The 27945-nt window shown below is 43.4% G+C and overlaps 1 protein-coding gene across 4 annotated transcripts in view; it reads right to left on the bottom strand.

Moving 5' to 3' along the window:
• The window catches only part of PIP5K1C (phosphatidylinositol-4-phosphate 5-kinase type 1 gamma), a 486720-nt gene that overhangs the window by 270230 nt on the left and 188545 nt on the right, over positions 1-27945 (bottom strand). For all 4 annotated transcript variants that reach the window (XM_040322323.1, XM_040322302.1, XM_040322309.1 and 1 more), the window contains 2 exons: positions 26471-26623; positions 25811-26110 (listed from right to left, as the gene is read on the bottom strand). In XM_040322323.1, the coding sequence (XP_040178257.1) occupies positions 25811-26110; positions 26471-26623 (453 nt within the window). The remainder of the gene's footprint in view (positions 1-25810; positions 26111-26470; positions 26624-27945) is intronic.

Below are 27945 nucleotides of genomic sequence, written 5' to 3'. Positions count from 1 at the left end.
AACGAGACCCTTGCTCGCTCGATTCCACTCTCCCGACACTCCTCTGCTACTATTGGATCAGATTGCAGATAGCAATGTCTGATGGTTCGACCATCCGATGTTCCGGGATTCGAACTACAGCTATGTGCCGTTCGAAATCCATTTGTGTTAGCTCAGAACAAACAGCAGGCAGGCTGTATGTAAGTTCAAACAGGAGACCCTTTTATTGGATGCACACACACACTTTTATACAGCAGTTTGAACACCCTGCACCCAACAACCACTTTCCTACTGGTCAATTGTAAAGTACATTGTAGTTCTCAATTAGGTCCTCTTGGCCATGCAAATGAGGACTTGAAACAGGGTCAGCAGGGATTGGTCCGATAGCTTGAATAGGAGGACTGATATGTGTAATGAGACAGAATCCCCAGGGGGCAATCACAAACAGCCAAACACCGAACAATGCTTTTCCTCCAGACCATGGAGCCGTCTAGAGGGGGGGAGGGTAGCCTTAAAACAGGGCAGAAGACCCCCCACTGTGTAACAGATTTCAAGTAGAAACACTTCAGCATTCCAAGGTCCATGACAGTAGCAAATTGGATCATGTTCTGCTGTTTTTTTTGCCTTCCTCTGGATCAACTGTGGGTATAGAATTGGGTATATGGGATTGTACGATATTTTTTATTTTATTTTTTATTTTTTTAATGGTCGAACTGGATGGACTTGTGTCTTTTTTCAACCTGACTAACTATGTAACTATGTTAACAGGTAAAAAAAGAGGTTAAAGGCAATCTTTAAAGCTTTCTTCTCTCTAGCCCCCCCCCCCCCCCCATACAACATGTGGTTGCATCCATGGCTGTCTTTCAGACCATTGCGGTCTGGGCCAAATGTATGAATGTGACCCTGGTGCCACTCTTAATAGTGTTTCTGTTCACAATCAGTTAGAACTGGAATCAAATACAGCCATACACTAGTGTGTGAATACCTGTCAGGGCTAAGCTTTTAGCAGCTCTCTTCTCAGTGCTCAAGGCTATTCAGCTGACCAGTGGCGGCTGGTGCTCCAAATTTTTGGGGGGGGCGCAAACAAACTGAAAAAAAACCCATCAATTGCAGCCACTGTGCCCATCAAACACAGCTACTGTGCCCAAACTCAGCTACTTTGCCCATCAATTGCCTCCACTGTGCCATCAAACACAGCCACTGTCACTGTGCCCATCAAACACAGCCACTGTCACTGTGCCCATCAAACGCAGCCACTGTCACTGTGCCCATCAAACACAGCCACTGAGCCCATCAAGCGCAACCATTGTGCCATCAAATGCAGCCACTGTGCCCATCAAATGCAGCCACTTTGCCCATCAAGCTCAGCCACTGTGCCCATCAAGCACAGCCATTGTGCCATTAAAGGCAGCCACTGTGCCCATCAAGCTCAGCCACTGTGCCCATCAAGCTCAGCCACTGTGCCCCTCAAGCTCAGCCACTGTGCCCATCAAGCGCAGCCATTGTGCCCATCAAGCGCAGTCACTGTGCCATCAAATGCAGCCACTGTGCCCAAACGCAGCTACTTTTCCCATCAATTGCCTCCACTGTGCCATCAAACGCAGCCACTGTGCCCATCAAGCGCAGCAACTGTGCCATCAAACGCAGCCACTGTGCCCATCAAACACAGCCACTGTGCCCATCAAACGCAGCCACTGTGCCCATCAAACGCAGCCACTGTGCCCATCAAGTGCAGCCACTGTGCCCATCAAGTGCAGCCACTGTGCCCATCAAACGCAGCCACTGTGCCCATCCAGTGCCACCTCTGTGCCCCAAATGATGCCAGTGTGCCCATGTCAGGGACTCTGTACTGTGACATGCTGTGTATACAGTGGGGGAGGGGTCTCTTAGCATGCTGTCAGCATTCTCACATGTCTCAGTGTAGCACACACACAGGCAGACATGTACAACCCCCCCCCCCCACTGTGCCCATCAAACGCAGCTACTGTGCCCAAACTCAGCTACTTTGCCCATCAATTGCTTCCACTGTGCCATCAAACGCAGCCACTGTGTCACTGTGCCCATCAAACACAGCCACTGTCACTGTGCCTATCAAACGCAGCCACTGTCACTGTTCCCATCAAACCCAGCCACTGTCACTGTGCCCATCAAACACAGCCACTGAGCCCATCAAGCGCAACCATTGTGCCATCAAATGCAGCGACTTTGCCTATCAATTGCCTCCACTGTGCCATAAAAAACGCAGCCACTGTCACTGTGCCCATCAAACGCAGCCACTGTCACTGTGCCCATCAAACGCAGCCACTGTCACTGTGCCCATCAAACACAGCCACTGAGCCCATCAAGCGCAACCATTGTGCCATCAAATGCAGCCACTGTGCCCATCAAACACAGCCACTGTGCCCATCAAGTGCAGCCACTGTGCCCATCCAGTGCCACCTCTGTGCCCATCAAGTGCAATCACTGTGCCCATCAAACACAGCCCCTGTGCCCATCAAGCGCAGCCACTGTGCCCCATCAAATGATGCCAGTGTGCCCATGTCAGGGACTCTGTACTGTGACATGCTGTGTATACAGTGGGGGAGGGGTCTCTTAGCATGCTGTCAGCATTCTCACATGTCTCAGTGTAGCACACACACAGGCAGACATGTACAACCCCCCTCCGGACTTGTTCACAGCCACACATTCCAAGCAGGGAGGTTAGGGCGAGGGGGGAAGTGGAGAAAGTGAAAGTGCAAAGCTGCCCACACATTGCTGGCTTCATTATCTCACCTCTCTATAACACACAGTGCACTTGTTCCCGATCCCTTACTCTCACTGTCCTCTACGTAGACGGGCAGAGGCTGACAGTTCCACACTCACACAAACTTACTGTGATCCGTGACCTCGCTGCTGCTGGCTGCTCCAGGGAAATTCAGTCCCATGTTGTGAAGGGTCAGCGATCCCCAGGGTGGGATAAGCTCCAGTCCAGTCCACTCCACGGGTCCCTTACTGTCTACAATCCATAGCACACTAGCGCAGTGAGCTGGGAAACAGGAAGAGGAGAATCGAAAAGCACCGCCCACCATTCTCCGGTCCCTGCCAATAGGAATAATGCACTAGAAGACGGAGACAAATCGCTGTAGAGTGGGGAGTGTTTAGGGCGCATTGCTTGCGCCCTGCACACGCCCTGCACACGGGCAAATCGGCTTTCCAGCTTGCAATCAGCTGATTGCAAGCTGGGAAGCTTCCCATAGACCGCCGCATGTCCGGAGCCTGGTCACTCTTAAAGTGACATATATTATTTTTTTTCAGATTTTTTTTTTTTTCAGATTTTTTTTTGTTTTTACAGCTTGGGGGGGGGGGGGCCGCGCCCGAGCGCCCCCTATGGACGGGCCGCCACTGGTGCCAACACTGAACCTTGGGGTACACAAATGATAACCTTAGACCATTCAGAGTAAGAGTCATTAACCACTACTTCCTGAATTCTGTCTTTTAGCCAGTTTTCTATCCATTTACAAACTGATATTTCCAATCCTGTAGACCAGTGGTTCTTAATGTTTCTAGTGGTGTGACCCCTTGATAAAATTTCTCAAGTTGTGGGGACCCCTAACAGTAAAATTTTCGTAGTGTGGGTTGTCGGCACCCAAAGTAAGTAATTTGCACCTCTAACCTACAGACATTTAGCGCTCCCAGAGTCTCTTCCACTCATACAGTATTAAAACCCCTTATGGTACATTTTAGGATGTACCACTCTTTGTTCTTTATTTCTCTTTTATCTCACTCTATCCTAATTTCTTGCCCCCCCCCCCCTCCATGTCTCTAGCCTTCTGTCTTGTTCCCTTATTCTTTCCTTTTTTGTTGTTCCTCCCCCACTCTTCCCTATTCCTTCAATGTATTCTCTTTTTATTCCTTCTCTTACTCCTTGGTGCGGGGAAATGGGATGAGTGGTAGTGCTCGGGGGAGTTCTGATCAGCCAATTTGGGTGCTCTTGATCAAGGTCATCTGCTGATATGAGAACTGTAGTGGGGACTTTTAATGGCAACTCTAATCACAGGTAGTGTTACTCACTGTCTCTGGCTTCACTGTGTCTCCAGCTCTGTGGTGTCTCGTAGCAGTGACACCTATGCTGAAATATGGAGATAGGGTCTCCTCCAGCCCCCCCTTCACATTCCTCACCAGTCAGCTGACCTCTAGTATCTGCCCCCCCAGCCATGCTGTGAAATGAATGGGCAGTTGAGGGTTACAGGAACAGCCCAGAATTCAGTGACCCCTGGCAAATAGTCATTTGACCCCCAGGTTGAGAACCACTGCTGTAGAGTTTAACTTACACATGAGCTGTGTGTAGGGAACTGTATCGAACTCTTTTGCAAAATCCAAGTATACCATGTACACTGCCACGCCTCTGTCCAAGTTTTTACGTACCTCTTCATAAAAATAAATCAGGTTTGTCTGACAACTTCTGTCTTTCATGAATCCATGCTGTCTGTTGCTTAAAGGGGTTGTAAAGGTTTGTTTTTTATTTTCTAAATAGGTTCCTTTAAGCTAGTGCATTATTGGTTCACTTATCTTTTCCTTTGATTTCCCTTCTAAAACATTTTTTCTTGGTTTTCTTTGTCTGAATTTCTCACTTCCTGTTCCTCCTCAGTAAGGTGTTCAGTAAGCTGTTATTAATGACTTTCCACCACTCGGATAATGGCGGAAAGCTTACTGAGGAGAAACAGGAAGCGAGAAATTCAAACAGAGAAAAAAAACATTTAGAAGGGAAATGGAAGGAAAAGGTAAGTGAACCAACAATGCACTAGCTTAAAGGAACCTATTTAGAAAATAAAAGACAAACTTTTACAACCCCTTTAAATAGTTTTTTTTCCAGCAAGAACTCATCTATGTGGTCTTTTATTAAACATTCTAGTATCTTCCCAACTATAGAAGTTAAACTAACAAGTCTATGGTTACTTGGTAAAGACTTTGGGCCAAATTCTCAAAAAAGCTGCCTAACTTAACTTTCAGCAGTTAAGTTACACTGACTTAAAATCTCTACCTAAGTGCCCGATCGTCAAAGCACTTACCTAGAAATTTCAGGCCGTGTAACTTAAGTGCCGCCGTCGTAAGGCGGTCCTCCTCTCCTGGGGGCGTTTAAAATTTAAATGAGGTGCGCTCCCGCGCCGGCCGTACTGCGCATGCGTGTGACATAATTTTCCCGACGTGCAGCGCGCGAACGTAATTAACGCCGGGCGGCTTTGAGAATTTCGACGGGACACTAAAGTTGCGACGGGTGAAAAAAAAAAGACGCGCCGGGAAAACAAATAATTATAAAAAAAAAAGACAGCGTCGCTCAGCATGCATTCCTGAGAGGGAGAACTCCATGCCAATTTTCAAAGAAAAAACCGGCATGGGTTCCCCCCCCCAGGAGCATACCAGGCCCTTAGGTCTGGTATGGGTTGTAAGGAGACCCCCCCACGCCGAAAAATCGACGTAGGGGGTCCCCCTACAATCCATACCAGACCCGTATCCAAAGCACGCTACCCGGCCGGTCAGGAAGGGAGTGGGGACGAGCGAGCGCCCCCCCCCTCCTGAGCCGTGCCAGGCCGCATGCCCTCAACATGGGGGGGTTGGGTGCTCTGGGGCAGGGGGGCGCACTGCGGGCCCCCCCACCCCAGAGCACCCTGTCCCCATGTTGATGAGGACAGGACCTCTTCCCGACAACCCTTGCCGTTGGTTGTCGGGGTCTGCGGGAGGGGGCTTATCGGAATCTGGGAGTCCCCTTTAATAAGGGGGCCCCCAGATACCGGCCCCCCACCCTAAGTGAATGGATATGGGGTACATCGTACCCCTATCCATTCACCTGGAGGCAAAAAGTAAAAGTTCGTAAACACACAACACAAGGGTTTTTAAAATAATTTATTATTCTGCTCCGGAGGCCCCCCCTGTCTTCTTTATTAGCTCTATTACCAGGGGGGGCTTCTTCTTCCACTCTCCGGGGGTCTTCTTCCATCTTCTCCCCTCTTCCGCTGTTGACTCGGCGAACCCCGGTTCTTCTGCAGATGTCCGGTGCCTTCTTCTTCAGCGCTGGCTGCCTGCTATCTTTGTGTGTTAGCTCAATTAGTAACAGGCAGCCGGTGCGGTCTTCTGTGACGTCAGGGTCTTCTCTTCTGTTCTTCTCCCCTCTTCCGATGTTGACTCGTCGCATCTTGTCGCTGTAATGATGGAAGCGCGCCTTGCATCCCATTTATATAGGCATCACCGTCCCATCATGCTCCGGTAGGTTCCCACGTGGTGGGTGCACGTGGGTAGGCACCCACCACGTGGGTACCTGCCGGAGCATGATGGGACGGTGATGCCTATATAAATGGGGCGCGCTTCCATCATTAACAGTGACAGTGACAAGTGACATTACAGTGACAAGTGACATTACAGTGACAAGAGGCGACGAGGCAACATCGGAAGAGGGGAGAAGAAGAACCTGACGTCACAGAAGACCGCGCCGGCTGCCTGTTAGAAATTGAGCTAACACACACAGATAGCAGGCAGCCAGCGCTGAAGAAGAAGGCACCGGACATCTGCAGAAGAACCGGGGTTCGCCGAGTCAACAGCGGAAGAGGGGAGAAGATGGAAGAAGACCCCCGGAGAGCGGAGAAGCCCCCCCCCGGAGAGCGGAAGAAGAAACCCCCCCCGGAGAGTGGAAGAAGACCCCCGGAGAGTGGAAGACCCCCGGAGAGTGGAAGAAGAAGCCCCCCCTGGTAATAGAGCTAATAAAGAAGACAGGGGGGGCATCCGGAGCAGAATAATAAATTATTTTAAAAACCCTTGTGTTGTGTGTTTACTAACTTTTACTTTTTGCCTCCAGGTGAATGGATAGGGGTACGATGTACCCCATATTCATTCACTTAGGGTGGGGGGCCGGTATCTGGGGGCCCCATTATTAAAGGGGACTCCCAGATTCCGATAAGCCCCCTCCCGCAGACCCCGACAACCAACAGCAAGGGTTGTCGGGAAGAGGTCCTGTCCTCATCAACATGGGGACAGGGTGCTCTGGGGTGGGGGGGCCCGCAGTGCGCCCCCCTGCCCCAGAGCACCCAACCCCCCCATGTTGAGGGCATGCGGCCTGGCACGGCTCAGGAGGGGGGGGCGCTCGCTCGTCCCCACTCCCATTCCTGACCGGCCGGGTAGCGTGCTTTGGATACGGGTCTGGTATGGATTGTAGGGGGACCCCCTACGTCGATTTTTCGGCGTAGGGGGGGGTCTCCTTACAACCCATACCAGACCTAAGGGCCTGGTATGCTCCTGGGGGGGGAACACATGCCGGTTTTGAATTTAAAAATTGCCGTGGAGTTCTCCCTCGGGAATGCATACCAAATGCCGTCGCTGGAATGGGCCTTTACAATGTGTGACTAACTTTCCACATTATAAAACCAGCCCTAGTTTTGCGCAGGCAAATTCGGAACTTACGCAGAAATCACAGTGATGAAATGCTTTGAAAATCTGCGTAAGTCCTCATTTGCATACGCAAAGCTGCATTTCAATGAGAAATGCCCCCAGTGGCGGATGCGGTACTGCATCCTAAAATCTGACCGTGTAAGTGTCTTACACATGTCAGATTTTCTGCCTAACTTTGGAAAAAGCCTTTTGAGAATCGTTTCCAAAGTTAGGCACAGACTGAACAGCAGTTAAGTCTGCGTATCTCTTTTGAGAATCAGGCCCTTTGTTCCCTTTTTAAATATAGGCACCACATTGGCCCTGCATCAATCCAGTGGTACTATTCCCTTCATTAATGAGTCCCTAAAAATTAGATACAATGGCTTTGAAATTACAGAGCTCAATTCTTTTAGGATCTGTTAACACAGGGGCTGTGAGGGTCTTATTAAATCAGGAAAAAGCAAGATCTACAATAGAAAGTGCCTACTTTCATAGAAAGCTTTCCTTAACGGAATGCTCTAGGAGGAAATACTATGGAAGAGAGAAAGTCTTGACAGAGTGGGCCCAGTCCCTATACAAAACATGCTCAATGAGTTCTAGGCTGGCTTTGGGAATTTTAAAGATCCCATACTGGACACCCTGGGGTGAGCAGACTTGGGCTATTCCAATGTAGACAAGGCCATACTGTTTTTTTTTAATGTAGCTATAATTTTCTTTATAAACAGGGGTGGGTGTAATGGCGCTTGCAAATAACTAAAATATTAAAGAATTGAATAAGAAATCCTGTTGAATATTTCTCCACAAAACAAAGAAATAAATAAATCCAAATGACTGAAGGGTCAATCCGCCACCTGTTGTGGGTTTAAATATGTTCCACTCTAAATAGGTCCAAGAATACCACCCAACATAAAGAAAACAATTTGGGGGGTAATGAGAGTGGTGAATAATAAATACCTATTACAGGTAAACAAATGTGCCAAAGCTCTGCACAATGTTAATATACACCATAAAACCACCAAAACATGTTATAAAATAAAATGGCAAATAATGAATAATTAAATGCAAAAAAATATGTGGTAATCCATAAAGTGCTCTTTCCATTAAAAGTGCATGGTGCAATATTCAGTGAAATAATAGTGAAAGAATGTCCACACATTCTATAAATAATATAAATAGTAGATGCAAATAACCTCAAAATAAAAATAAATAAATAAATAACATGCACAAGTGGGCATGAGAATGATAATACAGTGAAAAAAATATCTCAAATGATCCACCCAGGGATCAAACGAAATCCAGTGTAGTATTAAATGTGTCCAGTGCACAAACCATAAAAATAATAATAATTGGTCCAAAATTATCAATCAATAATAGTTATTAAGTGCAAAGGTGCTCCAAAAGGTCCATAAATCAAAACTTCAGTGCTGACCGTGCATGCGTGCTTGTAACTACCACCGTCAGGCTTCCCACAGTGTCTGGCAGATAGTGTGTTCCAGCCCCTTACCTTAAGAAGGCTTGTATAAAAGCCTATGTGTACTGCTCCCACAGCCAGCCTGCTGCTGATCCAATCCCATACACCACGGCTCATAAGGGAAAACGATGTCTCTCAAATAAAAAATACAGGAAGGGAAGCCTCCATAGCGTAAAACCATAAAGGATTTATTGAATAAAAAACAAATATGCACTCACAGACAGCTACGAGTATTCGGCGTGTATAACCATGTGTCTCCGCTCTGCGGCCGCGAGCGGATGATGTCACCAGCAGCTCTCCACGTCCTCACGCGTATCGTGACAGCCCAACGTCACTTAATCATAGGATGGAGGGCGGCTGGTTCAGGTGACTTAAATAGTGCCGTAGCGGCAACATGATACAAATAATCGGCAGCATTTTTCTAAGTTGATAATAACGCTAATGGTATATATTAAAAAACAAATGCTCCAAAGCCCATTATACACAAAAAATATTTTTTAAATATATTAGACTTGCAATCGGAATACTCCCTCCAGTGGTGAAAAAGGAGTATTCAGGATAATATTCACAGAATGACAGGTATACCACTACCCCCTGCTGGATAGCTGGGAGTAAATCTGGGAGGAAGAGAAGTATCCTGTATATATTAACAAAGAGAGGATATGCTGGAACAACAGACCCATATAAATAATGTAATACAATTAAAATTAAAATAAACCAACTTCCCAAATGTGGAGGGGGAAATTACTATTGATAATTCAATAAGGAAACCCACGGAATAATTAAAGGATGCGAGATAACTAGCCATACTAATAAAGGAAAATAATTATCTCCATGACCAGCCTTCCGGATAGAACAAGAATATGTAACCGCATACAATAAGGATAAAAAAGTAATAATACTATTGGCCTAAAACCACTAAAAATAATTATATTTTTATAATTTTCTTTAGCTTGGAAGAAATTTAAGACACTAGGAGTAGCTTCTTGATCCAACGCCTTCGAGGGCGAGAAATCCTCGTTTCCAGAATCTGCCAAATTTTGTCTGGCTCAATGACGAATTCTAAACTCTAATTTAGAAGGGGAGGCTTAAGGGGCACATTTGTGACTCCCACTGTCTATGGCCTAGATTAGGCCAGAAATTCTTCCCATGAATGCCGATATTGCAGAAGAAAATTTCCCCATAAAAAGAAAGGAGCAATCATGTGGCCGAGAGGCCTGGTGAATGGCCTGTGGGAAGGCAGCGAGTCAGAATGCAGACCAACATCAGAAAACAGGGTACCCGAGCCTTAAACCGCTGTACCTCTAAGGGAGCTAAAGGCTTAGCCAGGGCTATTGACCCTGTCAAGAGCCCTTGACTCTGTGCTTGAAATCCCCCTATACATGGTATACAGTTGCCCTTAATGGTGTACTCACAATCTTCTGCAGTAGTGGGGTTGGAGGGTGATGTCTCTCTCTCATCTGCCCCCTCACCCCCTCTCTATCAGCGCCCCCCTCTGTCAGCCCCCCCCCCTCTGTTAGCCACAGCAGGGTGCACCGTGCCAGCCAGCCACCCACACCAGAGCGCACAATGTCAGCCAGCCAGCCACCTACCCACTGACCCACAGCAGGGAGCCAGGCCAGCCACCCACAGCAGGGTGCACCGTGCCAGCAAGCCACCCACTGACATTTTTTAAAATATTTTATTATATCTTTTCATGTGAAAACACTGAAGAAATTACACTTTGCTGCAATGTAGAGTAGTGAGTGTAAAGCTTGTATAACAGTGTATATTTGCTAAATAATTCAACACATTAATGTTAAAACCGCTGGTAACAAAAGTGAGTACACCCCTAAGTGAAAATGTCAAAATTGGGCCCAATTAGCCATTTTCCCTCCCCAATGTCATGTGACTTGTTAATGTTACAAGGTATCAGGTGTAAATGGGGAGCAGGTGTGGTAAATTTGGTGTCATCGCTCTCACTCTCTCATACTGGTCACTGGAAGTTCAACATGGCACCTCATGGCAAAGAACTCTCTGAGGATCTGAAAAAAAAAAATTGTTCTACATAAAGATGGCCTAGGCTATAAGAAGATTGCCAAGACCCTGAAACTGAGCTGTAGAACAGTGGCCAAGACCATACAGCGATTTAACAGGACAGGTTCCACTCAGAACAGGCCTCGCCATGGTTGTCCAACGGAGAGTTCACATGCTCAGTGTCATTTCCAAAGGTTGCCTTCCTAAAGGCTGAGGGTAAAGGTGATGATCTGACCAAGCATGTCTCCAGACCTAAACCCTATTGAGCATCTGTGGGGCATCCCCAAACGGAAGGTGGAGGGGCGCATGGTCTCTAACATCCACCACCTCTGTGGTGTTGTTATGGACGAGTGGAAGAGGACTCCAGTGGCAACCTGTGAAGCTCTGGTGAAATCCATGCCCAAGAGAGTTAAGGCAGTGCTGGAAAACCATGGTGGCCACACAAAACATTGACACTTTGGGCCCAATTTGGACATTTTCACTCACTTTTGTTGCCAGCGGTTTAGACATTAATGGCTGTGTGAGTTATTTTGAGGGGACAGTTATACAAGCTGTACACTCACTACTTTACATTGTAGCAAAGTGTAATTTCTTTGTGTTACCACATGGAGATATAATAACATTTTGTGAGATTATATATTAGGTATAATCAAGCCAATGAACAGTGTGAGTATGCCTTGATAGTTGAAATCAGTGAGAATATCACAAATGACACCACAACAGACGTGTATACCTCCACCACACAGAGTGCGTGCTTACCAGAAAGCAAGCATAACGAGCTTGCGGCTATCAACCCAGTCAGGGCCTTTATCCTGGAAGTATGGGAAATGTCAGCTCACAGTGGGGTACTTGAATGTTGCAACTAGGATATGCACCAGGGGCCGGTATACCGCAATCTCTCCAAAGTGCATGAGCGTGTATCAACCACATATACCCAAAAATAAAGAAGGCTCTCCATAGTGTAAATCAAATAAAACATCAGAGTTTTTAAAAAAAAGTTATAGAAAGCTTTAAACAAAGCATTTGCATAAAAACGCCGGCCGGCTCACGAACACCTGTCCTCATAGGACCGATACGCGATGACGTCCGATTTTCCGACTTTCAAACTTCAGATTTTCTGATTTTTCAAATTTCCGATTTTTGGATTTCGAATTTCCGGATTTTTAAATCTCCGAATTTTAGAAATCCCAATTTTCGGAACCCAAATTTTTGAATTTCCGATTTTAGAATTTCCAATTTCTGAATTTCCAATTTTTGGATTTCCGCATTTTCAAATATCCGATTTTCAAATTTTTCCATTTTCAAATTTCTGATTTTCTGATTTAGAATTTTTGGATTTTCGAATTTTCGGATTTTAGAATATACGATTTTCGGATTTCCGATTTCTGAATTTCCAAATATCCGATTTTCGATTTTCCTATTTTCATTTACAGATTTTTGAGTTTTCATGTTTCCAAACTTCTAAAATTTCGGAAATTGAAAAATGTGGAAATTGGAAAAATTAGAAAATGGGAAAAATTATGAAATTTCGGAACTAACTTGTCAAAATGTGTTAAAAAGATGAATTCGGAACTAAACAAATTGCACATGTCTACCCTGCAGTAATCTTCAGAGACTGAGCTCTGTGCTTGGCAGACCTCAGCTCTGGATCCATATAGCCCTGAGGCTAACTCCACTTTGATGAGTCAACCAATCCAGAAGCTGCAGAAAAGCAGCAGTGGTCTCAATAAAAGTAAATATAAAAAATGTAAAAATAAGAGGGTACATTTCTCTCAGTAGAGTAAAGAAGTCCATCACCTAAGAACAGTAGCAGAAAAGTGAGGCTAGCTAGAAGTGGGAGGGGTTATATGGGGAATGTCTCAGCTTTCATTTTTTCTTTGCCAGTGTCCAAGCACTGGTATATATAACCCAGTGGCGGTGCGTCCATAGTGGGCGCAGGAGCGCCAGCCCTTCTCTCCTCCACGCACCGCACCCATCACTCAACAATAGATATATTCATGCATTGCATGAATATATCTATTGTCGCCGCTGCCGCCCACTATTCAGGTGTCCGGCCCCTGTTGAGTGCCGGCCACCTGAATTACAGCGGTGGGTGTGTTTTGGAAGTGCCTGATTAGAGCCAGATGCTCTAATAGGCTCCCTGATTAGAGCCTGTGGGCTCTAGTCGGCTTCCAAATGGTTAAACAGAGGGGGCAGGGCTGTGTGTTCCCTGTTTAAACCATGCTGTGTTAGGGAATCACTTCCCTAACACTGACCCGCCTCTTAACCAATCAGGTGCACCGGGTCTGGTTACCGGTCGCCTGACTGGCTGAAGCGATATCGAAAACGGCAGAAGCCTGGAGGGGGGAGCCTGGAGGAGGACGGCACTGATCCGAGGAAGGTAAGTGCCGGGCTGGGGGGAAATTGGCGGCATTTGGGGGGAAACTGGCTGCATTTGGGAGGAAACTGGCTACATGTGAGTGGGCAAACTAGCGGCGTTTGATGGGCACAGTGGCTGTGTTTAATGGGCACAGTGGCTGCATTTAATGGGTACAGTGGCTGCGTTTAATGGGCACAGTGGCTGCGTTTAATGGGCACAGTGGCGGCAATTGATTTTTTTCAGTTTGTGCCCCACCCAAAAAATTTGAGCACCAGCCTCCACTGATATGATCTATATATAACCCGGTTGTAAGGATTAACAAAGCCTGTCCTGTATTGTAAGATCAGGAAACATTAGCTTAAAAACTAAAAAAACGAAATAAACTAAAAAAACTCCAGCATTATAATTTCCCTTTAAAGTGGAGTTTCCATCCCAAAATTTTTCATTATTGTGCTCATTAGACCTAAAAAAGTAAAAAAAAAAAAAAAAACATTTTTTTTTACTCATCTGGAAATGCCTGTTGCTATGCGGTCCCACGAAATCTGCCTTTGAAACCACCTAGGATTCTGACATCATCTCCCTCTAATGCTCCTGGGAAATGTGTGTCATCATTTCCCAGGATACAGTGCGCTGTCCAATTATCACTCCCCATCCAAGACTTCCAGGAAGTAAGTTCTTGTAGGCTTCACAGTGCCCACAAGCAAAATGATAACGGTGTAGGCATAGTTTTATAAACTATCTTTTTTGAATATCTATGCGGATCGGCGGCGGATTGTAAAATAGTAAGTGACCGGATTCATATTATAAAAACGCAGGATGAAAGGACATACATTTAAAAAATGCTAATTGTGGTTGGAACTCCGCTTTAAAGTGGTTGTAAACCCTCGGAGAAATCATTAGCTTAAAACGTAGCCCATAAAACAAGCAGCTGATCGCTGCCTGTGAAAGTTTACTCACCACTCTCATTAGCTTTAAAATCGTCTTTTTATTTCTGATGACGTCACCGCGCTTGCGCACTATTGTGCCTCAAAACCGGCAGCTAAAGTCTGCCGAATTTCATTGTAATGGTTTCTGCTATTGTCACTATGCAAACTTCGCCTCTGTCCGACACAGAGGGGAAGTCTCGCGTTGTTGTGTTCCTTCTCCCCTTCCTGATACTCCCCCGTGTGACTGAACAAGACGTCACAAGGGGGAGTGACATAAGACAGCAGCCGCAGACACAGTGTACACATAACATAGTAGCTGGCTCATCTGTTCGGCGCATGTGCGAGGTTTCGACCAGAGACACAGTAAGGGCGGAAGTGATGACAGAAGATGAATCCAGAAACAGGAGAAAGAATGGCGTTGTTAGTACCCGGAAGTGGAGGAAAGGAATTCTGTTTAAAAAAAGGTATTTGCAGGACTCGTTTTTGTAATTGATCAATTGCATAGCGCTGCCAATGTGTAAACAAGCAATCAAAAAGCAGAAAAAATCGGGGAGGGTTTACAACCACTTTAAGTAATTTTTTTCCTAGAATAAAATTATAAATACGTACTGGCCACATAACAGGAAAACAGTGTTTCTGAGGTGAAATATTACATGATTTTACTGCGAACTAATCCCTGTTCAAAATATCAAGTTCCGTTGGCAAACTGGACGCACAGTTCAACATCAATAAACCATAAACCAGAAATTCACATCTCTGTATCGTAAAAATATCAAATTTATTTATGAAAGGCAGAGTTAAAGGTAATCAAATACAAGGGAAATCACTCAAAAATAAACTACATCAACATCAATTGATAGATGTTTGGAGAATACAACATCCGAAAATACGCGATTGTTCATTCCACTCCGCTGTACACGGGACGTACTCCAGAATCGACTTATTTTTAGTGGACCACACATCACTGGATGTAGTGTCAAGTTCCGATATTGGAATAACTACTCTGTCCGATCATGCGCCTGTATCAATTAATTAAAAAATTGAGGGAGTACAAAAAAGTAATACTATATGGAGATTCAATGAAGATCTAATACAAAATAAAGAGGTCGTAGATAGGATTAAAAGGGAATTAGAATGGTATTTTAGGTCAAATGGCTCAGAACACATGTCGGAATCAATAGTATGGGAGGCCCACAAGACCTACATTAGGGGCATACTGATTTCAATTGGATCAGCGAAAAAAAAAAAAAGTAGGAAGAAAGACAATGAGTTATATAAAATAATCTTCGATCTCGAACAGATTCACAAACAAACAGGAGAGCATGAAGTGGAACATACTGTCATTCTAAAAAGAGAGGAATTAAGAGCGGCTTTCTATACACTTAAGAAAGAGAGGTATCAATGGGGTGATCTGTCGGGAAAATATCTAGCCAAAAGGTTAAAAAATAAACGAAGGGGTTGTAACGGTCACCACCGTTTACGACCTTCCATCCCAGTCACGACAGCTTATCGACAATCCAACCGACAGGACCCGATCCCATTTCATTTGCCCAGAATCAAGACGAGACACAGCTCTGGCTTGTTCCAAATGTAATGACAACTTTAATGGTTTCTTCTCAGCTTTTTATACAGTACAAGCATGTGACAGTATTCAAAAGGGACAATGAGATCTCCACCCCCCTAATCCCACACTAAGGCTAATTACTTAACATTCCTTAATCAACAACAAAACACCTTCACCCACTCCGTCTCCGCATACAGCTTGACACCTATGAGCATCAATAGGTTGTAGACAGTGTTATCACACGTAAGCAGTATTTAGTATGCATAATTAGAGTTCTGGGAGCCGACCTGGGATTAACACCTGTCCGTTACAACACCTTTACACAAGGACAATGGAATGTCTTCCAAGCCCTGATGCAATTAGCATGTCACTAGAAATGAGTCATAGAATATTCTTTGCAGGCATTTAAGGAATATACTGTAAATCACTATCCACGCCAAAACAATCCAACATCTTGCAGTATCTCAAAATCCTGCAATACGAACTATCCGTGATGTCAAATCTCATGTAATACATGAATTATGATTCACTTGCCACTCCATGCCCAAAGGGCACAGAGAGGACTCAGACCCAAGAGTTATCAGTGACGCTGACACAGGAGAATCCTCCATCCTCACAAAGTCTTTGGGTGTCACAGGTCATTCCGTTACAGGGGTAATTTCATAGAAAGTATACAAACGGGCAAATGGGGTAAGGTACACACAACATCTGAGATTGCGAGAGTATTCCAAGAATATTATGGGAAGTTGGACTCGATAACCCAAAGTGACCCCCCAGATAAATTAAAAAGGAGATCTGATAATACAACATTTTTTTTAAGCAAAACAGGTTTAATAAAAATACCTGCGGATAAATTTAGCTTCTTAGAAGACCCCATAACGTAAATGGAAATTCGGAAAAATCGAAAGGAGTCCCCCATAAGGAAAAGCCCAGGTCCCGATGGGCTAACAACCGCATATTATCAGAAGTTTAGTGATAGACTGGTCCCTCGGATGTGTTCTTACATAAATGGTATTGGTACTAATTGGGAGATCCGCCCTGAGGCATTAGAGGCCGCGATTACAATAATTCCCAAGGCAGGCAAAGACCCCTCCTTATGTTCTACTTACAGACCCATCTCGCTATTGAATGCGGACGTGAATTTGTTCGCTAAAATCTTAGCCGGCAGAATGAAGATAATTATGAAGGATCTAGTACATACTGACCAGGTAGGTTTCGTCCCAGGCAGGGAAGGCAGGGATAACAGCATCATAATGCTCCTGCTGATACAGGAAATAAAAGACAGTAAGTCCCCAGGTCTACTTCTGTCAATAGACGCCAAAAAAGCGTAGACTGGGGATTGCTTCGGAACACATTAGAGTCCATCGGGGTTGGACCTAAGATGCTGGGGTGGATAAACGCTCTCTACAATCACCCAACTGCTAGAGTTAAGGTAAACGAGACGGTATCGAGGCCATTCGAGATGTTTAATGGGACCCGTCAGGGGTGCCCCCTGTCCCCCTTATTGTTTATCTTGTCTCTAGAACCATTGCTGGCCAGGATTAGAAATAACACGGACATTAGGGGGATTCAGACAGACGATAGGGAACACAAACTCGCAGCGTATGCCGATGATATTTTACTATACATATAAGAGCAGAGAACAAACTGAATAGGTAATGAAACCGTATCAGTAAACTAGGACTTTTCGTGGTGTGTCGTGTCATGAATAGGTGAGCAAATGATACAAGGTATAGAAAAATATATAGAAAAATATAAAAATTTATTATAAATACATGAAAACAAAATATATAAAAGATACAATGACTGAGATCATTGATTGCCCTGTGACAGATAAGATGCGACAAGAATTAGATGAATGGAACAACTGGTCGCCGACATGTTTCGCACAAAGCGTCTTCTGGGCGCAGCAGTCATCTATGACACACTCTTATCTGATAATATGTAAACAAACGTAAATTAGTTACATATACTTTTTTACAGGGTATACAGTATACATTCATGTAATTCATTAGTAAACTCATATAGAAAAAGCGTAAATAATATATGTACATGCTCACCAACAACTGTGGGATGTCGAGCAACGCCAGCTGACTCTGAACTCTCTGCTTCTTCTTCTGTTTCCTCCCAGCAACCCCCCATTCGGTCGAACCGAGGATCTTCGCGGAGAGGACGCGCACAGAAAAGGGGTAATGGTGGTGGTGCACACACTCAGGGAGGTACACAAAAGAAGCGCATTGTTTCCCCTCAGTCACATCAGGCGGGGAACAATGCGTCTGATGTAATTAAGGACACTCAAGGTGACCCGGTGATGGGAACTTCATCTTTAACTATGTTTACAGATTCTGGGGCTACTGGGGAAGGACATCCCCACAAGGAATTGGGAACTATACCTAAACTTACTCAAACCAAAATGAACCCTGGTTCCACCCCTTTAGGAACCATCCACACAGCCCTCACTCCAATCTTTCAGATGAAGTTGGGCAAGATAGACGCATTCATGATAAAACCATGAATGCCAAATCATCACAGAAAACAGTAGGTTTAGATGTTATTAACTTATCATCCTATCCCTTGTCGACATCTGAAATGGAGATCCTACAATTGGGACTAAGTTTCTGTCCTGTTCAATCTATTGATAAGTTCACATTTGCAAAAGATCTCCATCTGTTTGCCCGTAACCTGACTTACAAATACATATTTGACAATGATAGGGGCAAAATAATTGGTCGGGATGAGGATCTTTATAAAGGGTTTAAAGTACAGGATTTCAGGGCACTCAAAATCCTCATACAGTTATTAGATGAGAATGAAAGAGCAGTAGACCCCAATGAGATAGCCTCTGAAGAGGAAGATGAAGATATAACTCCTGAACCCAATAGATTCAAAGCTAAATCTGAAAAATTTCCCAATCTTCAAACTAGCCCTGCAATTTGGGCATTTCTTAAACAGACTAAGAAACAGATCGAAAATTTTCCGTTTTCTAAACCCAATAAAAAATCCAACCTATCAATACAACAGCAGGAAGCTCTCCAAAAAATTGCCAAAAATGATAGAATAGTAGTGAAACCATCGGACAAAGGCGGCAACGTCGTTGTCATGGATAAATGCAACTACGTTGCTATGTGTAATAAAATCCTCGACAATAGCGAATGGTATAAAAAAATTCCAAATGAGAGTATCACAGAGTTTAGAAACCAGTTTCAGTCTATATTAACAGATGCCTTTGAGCATAACTTAATAGACAAGGATCTTTTTGAATATCTAAATGTAAAATGGCCAATTACCCCTACCTTTTATTCTATGCCTAAAGTACACAAGAACATAAAAAAAAACCCAGGTCGGCCAATTATTTCCGGCATTGGTTGTCACACAGAAACGGCAAGTAAATACATAGACTGTCAACTTCGTCCACACGTTATGAGTTTACCTTCTTATCTAAAAGACACACTAGACCTCTTGAAGATCATTGAGGGGATGAATGTCCCGGCTGGGTCCACTCTAGTGGCAATTGATATAGAGGCCTTATACTCGAGTATTCCTCATTCCAAAGGGGTGGAAGTTATTACAAATTTCCTACGGGAACAAGATAGACACAATTGGAAATTGTGTAGATTTGTTTCGGCACTACTTGAACATATTCTCACTACCAATGCCTTTCTTTTTAATGGCTCCACCTACCTCCAGGTGCAGGGGGTTGCGATGGGGACTTCGTGTGCCCCATCGTATGCCAACCTGTACCTGGGGGGGTGGGAGAGGGAGCTGTTCGCCGATGACGGCGCCGTGATGTACCTCCGCCACATTTTGTTGTGGCGGAGGTACATCGACGATGTCCTTGTCATCTGGTCTGGAACGGCTGAACTACTAGTGGAATTTATGCAATATATCTCTCACAACAGCTTTAACTTAAAATTTACAAGCCAGTCGAGCATTTCCAATATTCCGTTCTTGGACCTTAGATTGATCATCGACTCTAACGAGCTAATACACAGTAACCTTTATCGTAAGGAGACGGTGGGTAATACAATCTTACACTACTCGAGTGCCCACCCTCGTCCCCTTGTGAGAAGCATCCCCTTTGGACAGTACCTTAGGATAAGAAGGAATTGTACAAAGGAGACAGGTTTTGAAATTTAATCAAAGGCCCTCTATGAGAGACTTATACTGAGAGGATACAGCAAAAAAGTTTTGAGACAGGCCTATCAAAGGGCAAAACTAAAAACTAGAGAAACCCTAATTTTTGAGCCTAAAAAAAGAGAAACTAACTCTACAATGAAATATATCACTACCTTTAGTGACAGTCAAGATATCTTCCGCCGGATTATAGCCAATAACTGGCATTTCCTGGCGGAAGACCAGATAGTCTCTAAGTATGTGGAAGCACAGCCGGAAATTGTGTATAGGCGACCAAGATCGATCCGAGATAACTTGGTACACAGTCATTTAAACTGTGATTCACTAATCACCAACCCAGTGGAACAAAAAGGGACCTTTAGATGCGGTCAATGTGACCGATGCCCCTGGGTGAGGGAGGGATCGGGTTGCCACTTACCTAGGGGAGGATATCACAAATCCAAAACCTATGCAGACTGCACCACAGTTGGGGTTGTTTATCTAGCAACCTGCACCTGCGGTGCATTCTATATAGGGAAAACAAAAAGATCTTTTGCCAAACGCATCCAGGACCATCTTTATTACCTGGATGCTGGATTACTTTACACACCAATTTGTAAACACATAGGACTTCATCACAGTTATGATCCAAATTGTATTTCATTCTTTGTACTAGAGGTGGTCTCACCCCCAGAAAGAGGGGGCAACTTTGATAAAAAGATTTTACAGCAGGAGACCCGATGGATCTTTAATCAGAGGGCGACTTACGTACCAGGCCTTAATACGGCCTTATCAATTAAACCGTTCCTATAGGAATCTATATGGATATCTAATCATTATTTTTATTTATTTATATTTATTCTTACCTTTATTTTTAATCTGCTTTTCTCATAGGGTCTGTCCCTTTCTTCCACATACAGGAATTACAAATACTCATAAGCACTTGTCTGCCATCTAGTGGACTTGTTTTAGTTTGTTTTCTATGGTGAAATGACTTATCATTAAGACTTAATGCCGTTTTTTCTCTTGTTTATATTTATGATTGTTCCTCCATTATGGAGGTATTAATATAAAACTGACATATACGATTAATTTTTTTATTGCACAATATTTAATTGTCCCTATGCATACTGCTATGGACTATATAAATGTTACTACCCTTACCTATGTTTAAAACACACAAGACTAACTGTGGATGTCAGCGCGGCACCAAAGGAGATTCTTTGCACAATAGCAGTACCCATAGGGAACCACCGGGTGGCGCTGTCTGAGCCTCAACCTTGTAGTAAGTGATGCAGTCGATCTGGCTACTCTGGATGATAATTCATCCACAGAGATTGCGGCGCATGCGCAGTGCGGCCGTTTCCGGGCCTATCTGCGCATGCGCGGCAAGTCGAGATCGAACGGATGTGATGTCAGGGGTCATCCGACCCTTCACATCCGGGTCACCCTGCTGATTTAACCACCGGCGTGTGTGTTTGTTTCACACACGCCAGGAGCCTTGCAAAAGAGGTCCATTGAGAGAGAGGACGCCGATTCGATGCACTGCAATAGGTATGAACAACAAAGCAATCTCTCCCCCACTTCTGCTCCTTGTTTTCCCTGTGGTTTGAGGGCACTTTTATGGCTTATTATCCGTGGAGCAACAGTGTGGACCAGAGTCTCCCCCACTGTGTGACTATTTATCTGTCCTATTGATATGCCTAAGGGTACCATCCTCTAATAGGATGCTGGCCTTAGAGGCACTTTATCAAGATACTTATTACTAAGGCGGTGGGGGGATACCTTGGCCCCCTTTTGTGATGCCCCGGATTTGCCTAGCCCCAACTCAGGGAGAAGGGAATTGCTATATGGGTCGTTTATTCTGCATTATACCTGCAGTAATGTAAATTACCATTTATTATTTAGGTGTGGGATAACCTTTTTTCCATGCCATATCTGGCACTACGACGCCTCCTCATTGGTCATATTGCTCTGTGTCCACTACTATGGCCCAATATGAATCCAAGCGGTGTTAAATCACAAGAGTAGGTATGCTATATAATCTTTTATACCTCCTAAATCAGAATATTATTTAAATTATTTAGGGATCTCTCTATATACTGTAGTACTGGTGGGCAAGTTATATCCCATCAGTAACACCATAGTCCTATATACTTTTGTGATTGTGGCAACATGTACTTCATATATATATATACACGTCTATATATATGACCCATACTAGTTACACTTATTATTATTTTTATAGATCCAACTACCCAATTTCTTAAAATCTGCAATCTACCTAAGGGTACTGCATCACCCAGAACCCTGCGGATCTGACTCCCGCAGGGGGTTAAGGTGCTGCTTAGACGCGCCCCTGCCCGGTGTGCATCTTTCCAACTTCCCTCAGTCCTGTCTCTTGTGTCTCGGCTGGCGTTGCTCGACATCCCACAGTTGTTGGTGAGCATGTACATATATTATTTACGCTTTTTCTATATGAGTTTACTAATGAATTACATGAATGTATACTGTATACCCTGTAAAAAAGTATATGTAACTAATTTACGTTTGTTTACATATTATCAGATAAGAGTGTGTCATAGATGACTGCTGTGCCCAGAAGACGCTTTGTGCGAAACATGTCGGCGACCAGTTGTTCCATTCATCTAATTCTTGTCGCATCTTATCTGTCACAGGGCAATCAATGATCTCAGTCATTGTATCTTTTATATATTTTGTTTTCATGTATTTATAATAAATTTTTATATTTTTCTATATATTTTTCTATACTTTGTATCATTTGCTCACCTATTCATGACACGACACACCACGAAAAGTCCTAGTTTACTGATACGGTTTCATTACCTATTCAGTTTGTTCTCTGCTCTTATATTTTAACCATTAAGGACTGGTGCAGTAATGTCTGTGTTGGAAACCAACCATACAAACCTCCGAAATTTTACTATACATAATGAATCCAACCATAACTCTCCCTAATTTACTAAAAACTCTTAAATCATATGGGGAGGTATCAAACTTCAAAATGAATCCCTTAAAATCAGAAATACTTAACATTAGTGTGAATTTACAGGATGAACGTAGTTATAAACAAGACTTCCCATTTATTTGGAGAGACACCGAGCTAAAATATTTAGGAGTCAATATCACATCATCACCTGAGCTAATTTACTTACATAATTTTATCCCATTACTGAATGATATTAAAACGGATTTAAAGAAAATCGCATCTAGACAAAGATCTATGTTGGGGAGAATAAACAGCTTTAAAATGCTAACCCTTCCTAAGATAATATATAAAATACAAATGTTACCGATTGCACTTCCGGAAGCTTACTTCAAAACATTAAAAAAGTTATTAAATAGGTTTATATGGCGGAATAAAAAAACGCGTATAAGCATGGAAATTTTAATAAGAGACAAGGAACACGGAGGTCTGGGGGGTACCGGACATTAATACATATTATATGGCTATTCACATGGCACAGGTGGTGGATTGGGTTAGAGAAAATAAAGAGAAAAGGTGGGTTAAATTGGAAAGCTGCTTAAATAAGTCATTGTTAGTAAAAGAGATTTGGATCCCGGCACAATTTAGACAACAAAAAGAGCACATGCACATGATTACACTGACATCTATGTCAATATGGGATAGGGTACACAAAAAGGAACAAAAAGGAAAAAAATGGGGTTATAATTCCCCATTAATTCCACTAATCGATACAAATTATTTAGCACCGGGGAAAGTAAGCCTGTTTGGCAATTGGATAAAAAAAACAGATGCACAACTAAGGGACATATTAAAAGATGGTAAAATTTGTACTTATCAGGAAGTAAAAAAAAAGAAATGCTTGAGCTGAATAGGTGGCGATATTTTCAGCTGAAGCATTTTGTGGATTCCCTCCCTTATCCGATTAGGTCAGAGGGAAATTTGCTTCCACTGGAGCGTTTGTGTTCAGTGCCTAGCGGAAGGGGCGGGATTTCTTTGATTTATAAAATACTGATGGGATTAAAAAATCTGGGGCTACCTCCATATATTAATAAATGGGAAGAGGAGTTGGAAACAGGCGAAACCGAGATAGACGTCGGGAAAATATTAAGATGACGCACATTACATCAACTAATTGCGCGTTGATAGAAATGAACTTCAAATGCCTAGCACGTTGGTATATAACTCCGGCCATAGCACACCACTACCAAAGGGAAACCTCCAAATTTTGTTGGAGGGGTTGTATGGAACTGGGAACTATGGGCCAGATTCACGTAGAACTGCGGCGGCGTAACGTATCGTAGATACGTTACACCGCCGCAAGTTTTCATCGCAAGTGCCTGATTCACAAAGCACTTGCAATGAAAACCTACACTGGCGGCCTCCGGCGTAAGCCTGCGTAATTTAAAGGGGCGTGTGCCATTTAAATTAGGCGCGCTCCCGCGCCGGACCTACTGCGCATGCTCCATTTCGAAATTCCCGCCGTGCTTTGCGCGAACTGACGTCATTTTTTCGATCGGCGACGTGCATAGCGTACTTCCGTATTCCCGGACGTCTTACGCAAAAGACGTGAATTTTTAAAATTCGACGCGAGAACGACGGCCATACTTTATGCAGCACATACGTGTGCTGTGTAAAGTTAATGCACCAAAAACGACGACTAACTTTGCGACGGGAAACTAGACTAGCGGCGAGGTAGCGAACGCGAAAAACCGTCGTGGATCGCCGTAACTCCTAATTTGCATACCTGACACTGGTTTACGACGCAAACTCCCCCCAACGGCGGCCACGGTACTGCATCCTAAGATCCGACAGTGTAAAACAATTACACCTGTCGGATCTTAGGGATATCTATGCGTAACTGGTTCTATGAATCAGTCGCATAGATACTCTGAGAGATACGACGGAGTATCTGAGATACGACTGAGTATCTGAGATACGACTGAGTATCTGAGATACGACTGAGTATCTGAGATACGACTGAGTATCTGAGATACGACTGAGTATCTGAGATACGACTGAGTATCTGAGATACGACTGAGTATCTGAGATACTCCGTCGTATCTCCTTTGTGAATCTGGCCCTATGTCACATCTATGGTGGACCTGTCCCAAAATTAAAATATACTGGAATAAAGTTTTATTAGTAATCGAGGAAATCACAGGAATTAAAATACCTGCTGACCCGTGGGTCTGTTTGTTCCATGGGACAAAAATGCCTATTAAACAGTATATGTACTATACAGCGAAAAGTCTGATTCCCAGACAGTGGAAGGACCCTAAGAGCCCATCGGTGAGTAATTGGCTCTGTAAAATTAACGATATTTATTACACTGAACAGCTCAGGTTCATGGGGGAGGAAGGAGAAGGGGGATTTAAACTGAAATGGCATGACTGGGTTAATTATAAGCTTTCACTGAGTTTTGTAGACAGGATGATATAGAGCAGGAAGGGCAATAGGCAAAGGGAGATACAACATGAGATGGATAGTCGGAGAGAGGAGGGTGGGTTGGCTGGGAAGAGGGTTGGGGGTGGGTTAGGGTGTTTTTTTTTTCTTTAATAAGGGGAAATTAAAGTATTTTTGTATCTTTGTATATCTATTCTGGGCCGGAATAGGCTCATTATATTTAAATATATACACATATTCATGTTGGAGGTTTACCAATTGCCTGCAAATACTTAATTTTCATATAAATTCAGTTCCAATACACTATGGGGCACAGTTGAGGTACTCATTGTATACAAATTGGAGCTCTTGCAATTACTACTACTGAAAATCCTGCAATGCAGTGCATGCAACTCTATTGATTAAAAATCATTTGAAATCATTTAATCCGATCTGTTTATCTAGCTTTGTAGTGCAAATGGTTAAGGACAAGATAGGGAGTAAATAAATATGTGCATATAAGCCATTAAGTTGCTTGCAACTTATGTAAAATTCTGTGTCCTGAATGGGGTTTTTAATGAACCATAAATAGGGGTTTACATGAAGAATATCTCACCAGACAGTCTCTTTGTAAGGTCTTAACCAATGCACTAAAGGTATCCGCATCCAGAAGCAATCCTTCAGGTGCATCTTGAATGAAATCCAGGTCTTTGTACGTAGGACACTTTTTCTCTCTCTCTTTTTTGGAAGCACGTCTTTTATAGGTAGAGCCCTTGAGGTCATACTTAAAATGCATACGGACTACCCGTGGTAAGATATTGTTCATCACAGCAACACGAATATTCTTCCCGCCAGACTGAACACAGTACAATCCATAGAACTTGGGTAATAGAGTACGTGGGTTTTGGTTAAGGTTCTGTAATGGTTGGAGAAAACACAAGGCTACTTTTAGTTATAAATGTATAGTAAAGAAACTATAACTCCTATGTATCTGCAAAACATATAGGTCCTTATGTGTCAACATGCTTTTTTTTTTATTGAAAGTTATGGTTCCTAAGACACCAATCAGCATCAGACTTCCCCTAAAATGTTTGAATCTGATTGGTGGAAATAATTTCAGTTCTTGGGAAAAACACATTCATATATAAAAAGGTACTCGGTAAAGCAGACAAGAAGGCATTGTATCTACAGTGAGATGTATAGAAGAGATTCAGATTAGAGACAGACTAAACAAGACATGTTAAAAAAAAAAAAAAACCTCACATACAGGTCATACCATGTAATATCCCGGAAGCAGTTTCTGAAGGAATTCAGCCTCTTTGTGCATTACTGTCTTGATAATGAATTCATCATCACTTGTGACATAAAACACAGATCCACTTGCCCCAGGGTTAGAAAGTTCAATCAGAGGCTCATTACACAAGGAATACTGGATTAAAAAACAGAAACAGAAGAATTTAAAATGAATACATTGTGACCACCATTTTTATGTGACACAGATTGTTAAAATGACAAAGGCAATTGAGTTACCATGTCAACACATAAAACACCAATCTGCAGACACAACAACCACCCCAGGCATTTAAGTCAGTGGACGCAAAACATAACCCCCAACGTTGGTGTCAAAGGATACAATATTAACCCCCAAGAATGGTGTCAGTGGATGCAATAACAACTCCATACATTGGTGTCAGTGAAGTCAGAAATAACCCCCAATATTGGTGTCAGCGTACGCATTAAGAACCCCCAGCATTAGGATCAGTGATACAATAATAACTCCCAGCCTTGGTGTCAGTGTATGCAATAATAACCATTAGTCTAATGGGGAACAATATTAACCACCAGCACTAGTGTCCGCATGATTAACCCCTCCATTCCCATTGCAATGGTGGTCAGTTACAGTGAAATTTAGCCTCCCTGCATTAGTGGTCAGTGATAGTGGATGTTAACCCACCATCCCCCTTTGCATTAGTGGTCATGGCAGAGAACGTTACCCCTCAAACTCTCCTTCATGCCTTGGTCGACAGAGCAATGAGAGCTAAAAAGGGAAGCAATAAAATAAGATGCATCCCAGAAGTATATCTTAAACCACTGGTGGTCAACCTAAAAATTATAAAAAGCCTCAAGTGCAGCCCCCCACAATTCCAAAGGGCTGCACGATAGAGCACTTTTGCATCTCAATGCCCACAAATTTCCGTACTGCTGCATTTACTGCAGCTTATCGCAATGCACACTGAGGGTAGAGAAAAATAATCCCCAGCATTGGTGTCAGTGAGTGCAATAATAACGCCCAGAATTAATGTCAGTGGATGCAATAACCCAAAAAATAACCCCAAACATTGGTGCCAGTGAACACAAAAAACCTCCTGAAGCCTGAAATAATAACCTCCAGCATTTGTGTCAGTGAAGGCAATAATACCCCTGCATTGGTGGTCAGTGACAGTGAAACGGGTAAACACCTTTCTATCCATCCTGGACTCGCACACCCCAAATTTTAATTAGGAGACTAATTTGTCACACCTCCTTCCCCCCTATCTGGGAGTGTGGTTCGAGGCACAGGCCTTTTTTACCATTTCTCTTGTGAGTAGTTTTATATTATCATATCTATTTAATAAATTGTCAACGGTAACACACTAGGCTGGTGCGCCTTTCTTTTTCTTCTTTTTGTTCACTAATTTGTCTTAACCTGTTTCATATATTTTTAAAAGATACTGCGTTACGGCAGACAAATAAAATTTGTTTACTTTTCTA

Source organism: Rana temporaria, chromosome 1, assembly GCF_905171775.1.
Source record: "Rana temporaria chromosome 1, aRanTem1.1, whole genome shotgun sequence".
NCBI classification, from domain to species: domain Eukaryota; kingdom Metazoa; phylum Chordata; class Amphibia; order Anura; family Ranidae; genus Rana; species Rana temporaria.
Note: the sequence above shows the minus strand (reverse complement) of the source record. Positions and strands in the feature narration are given on the sequence as shown.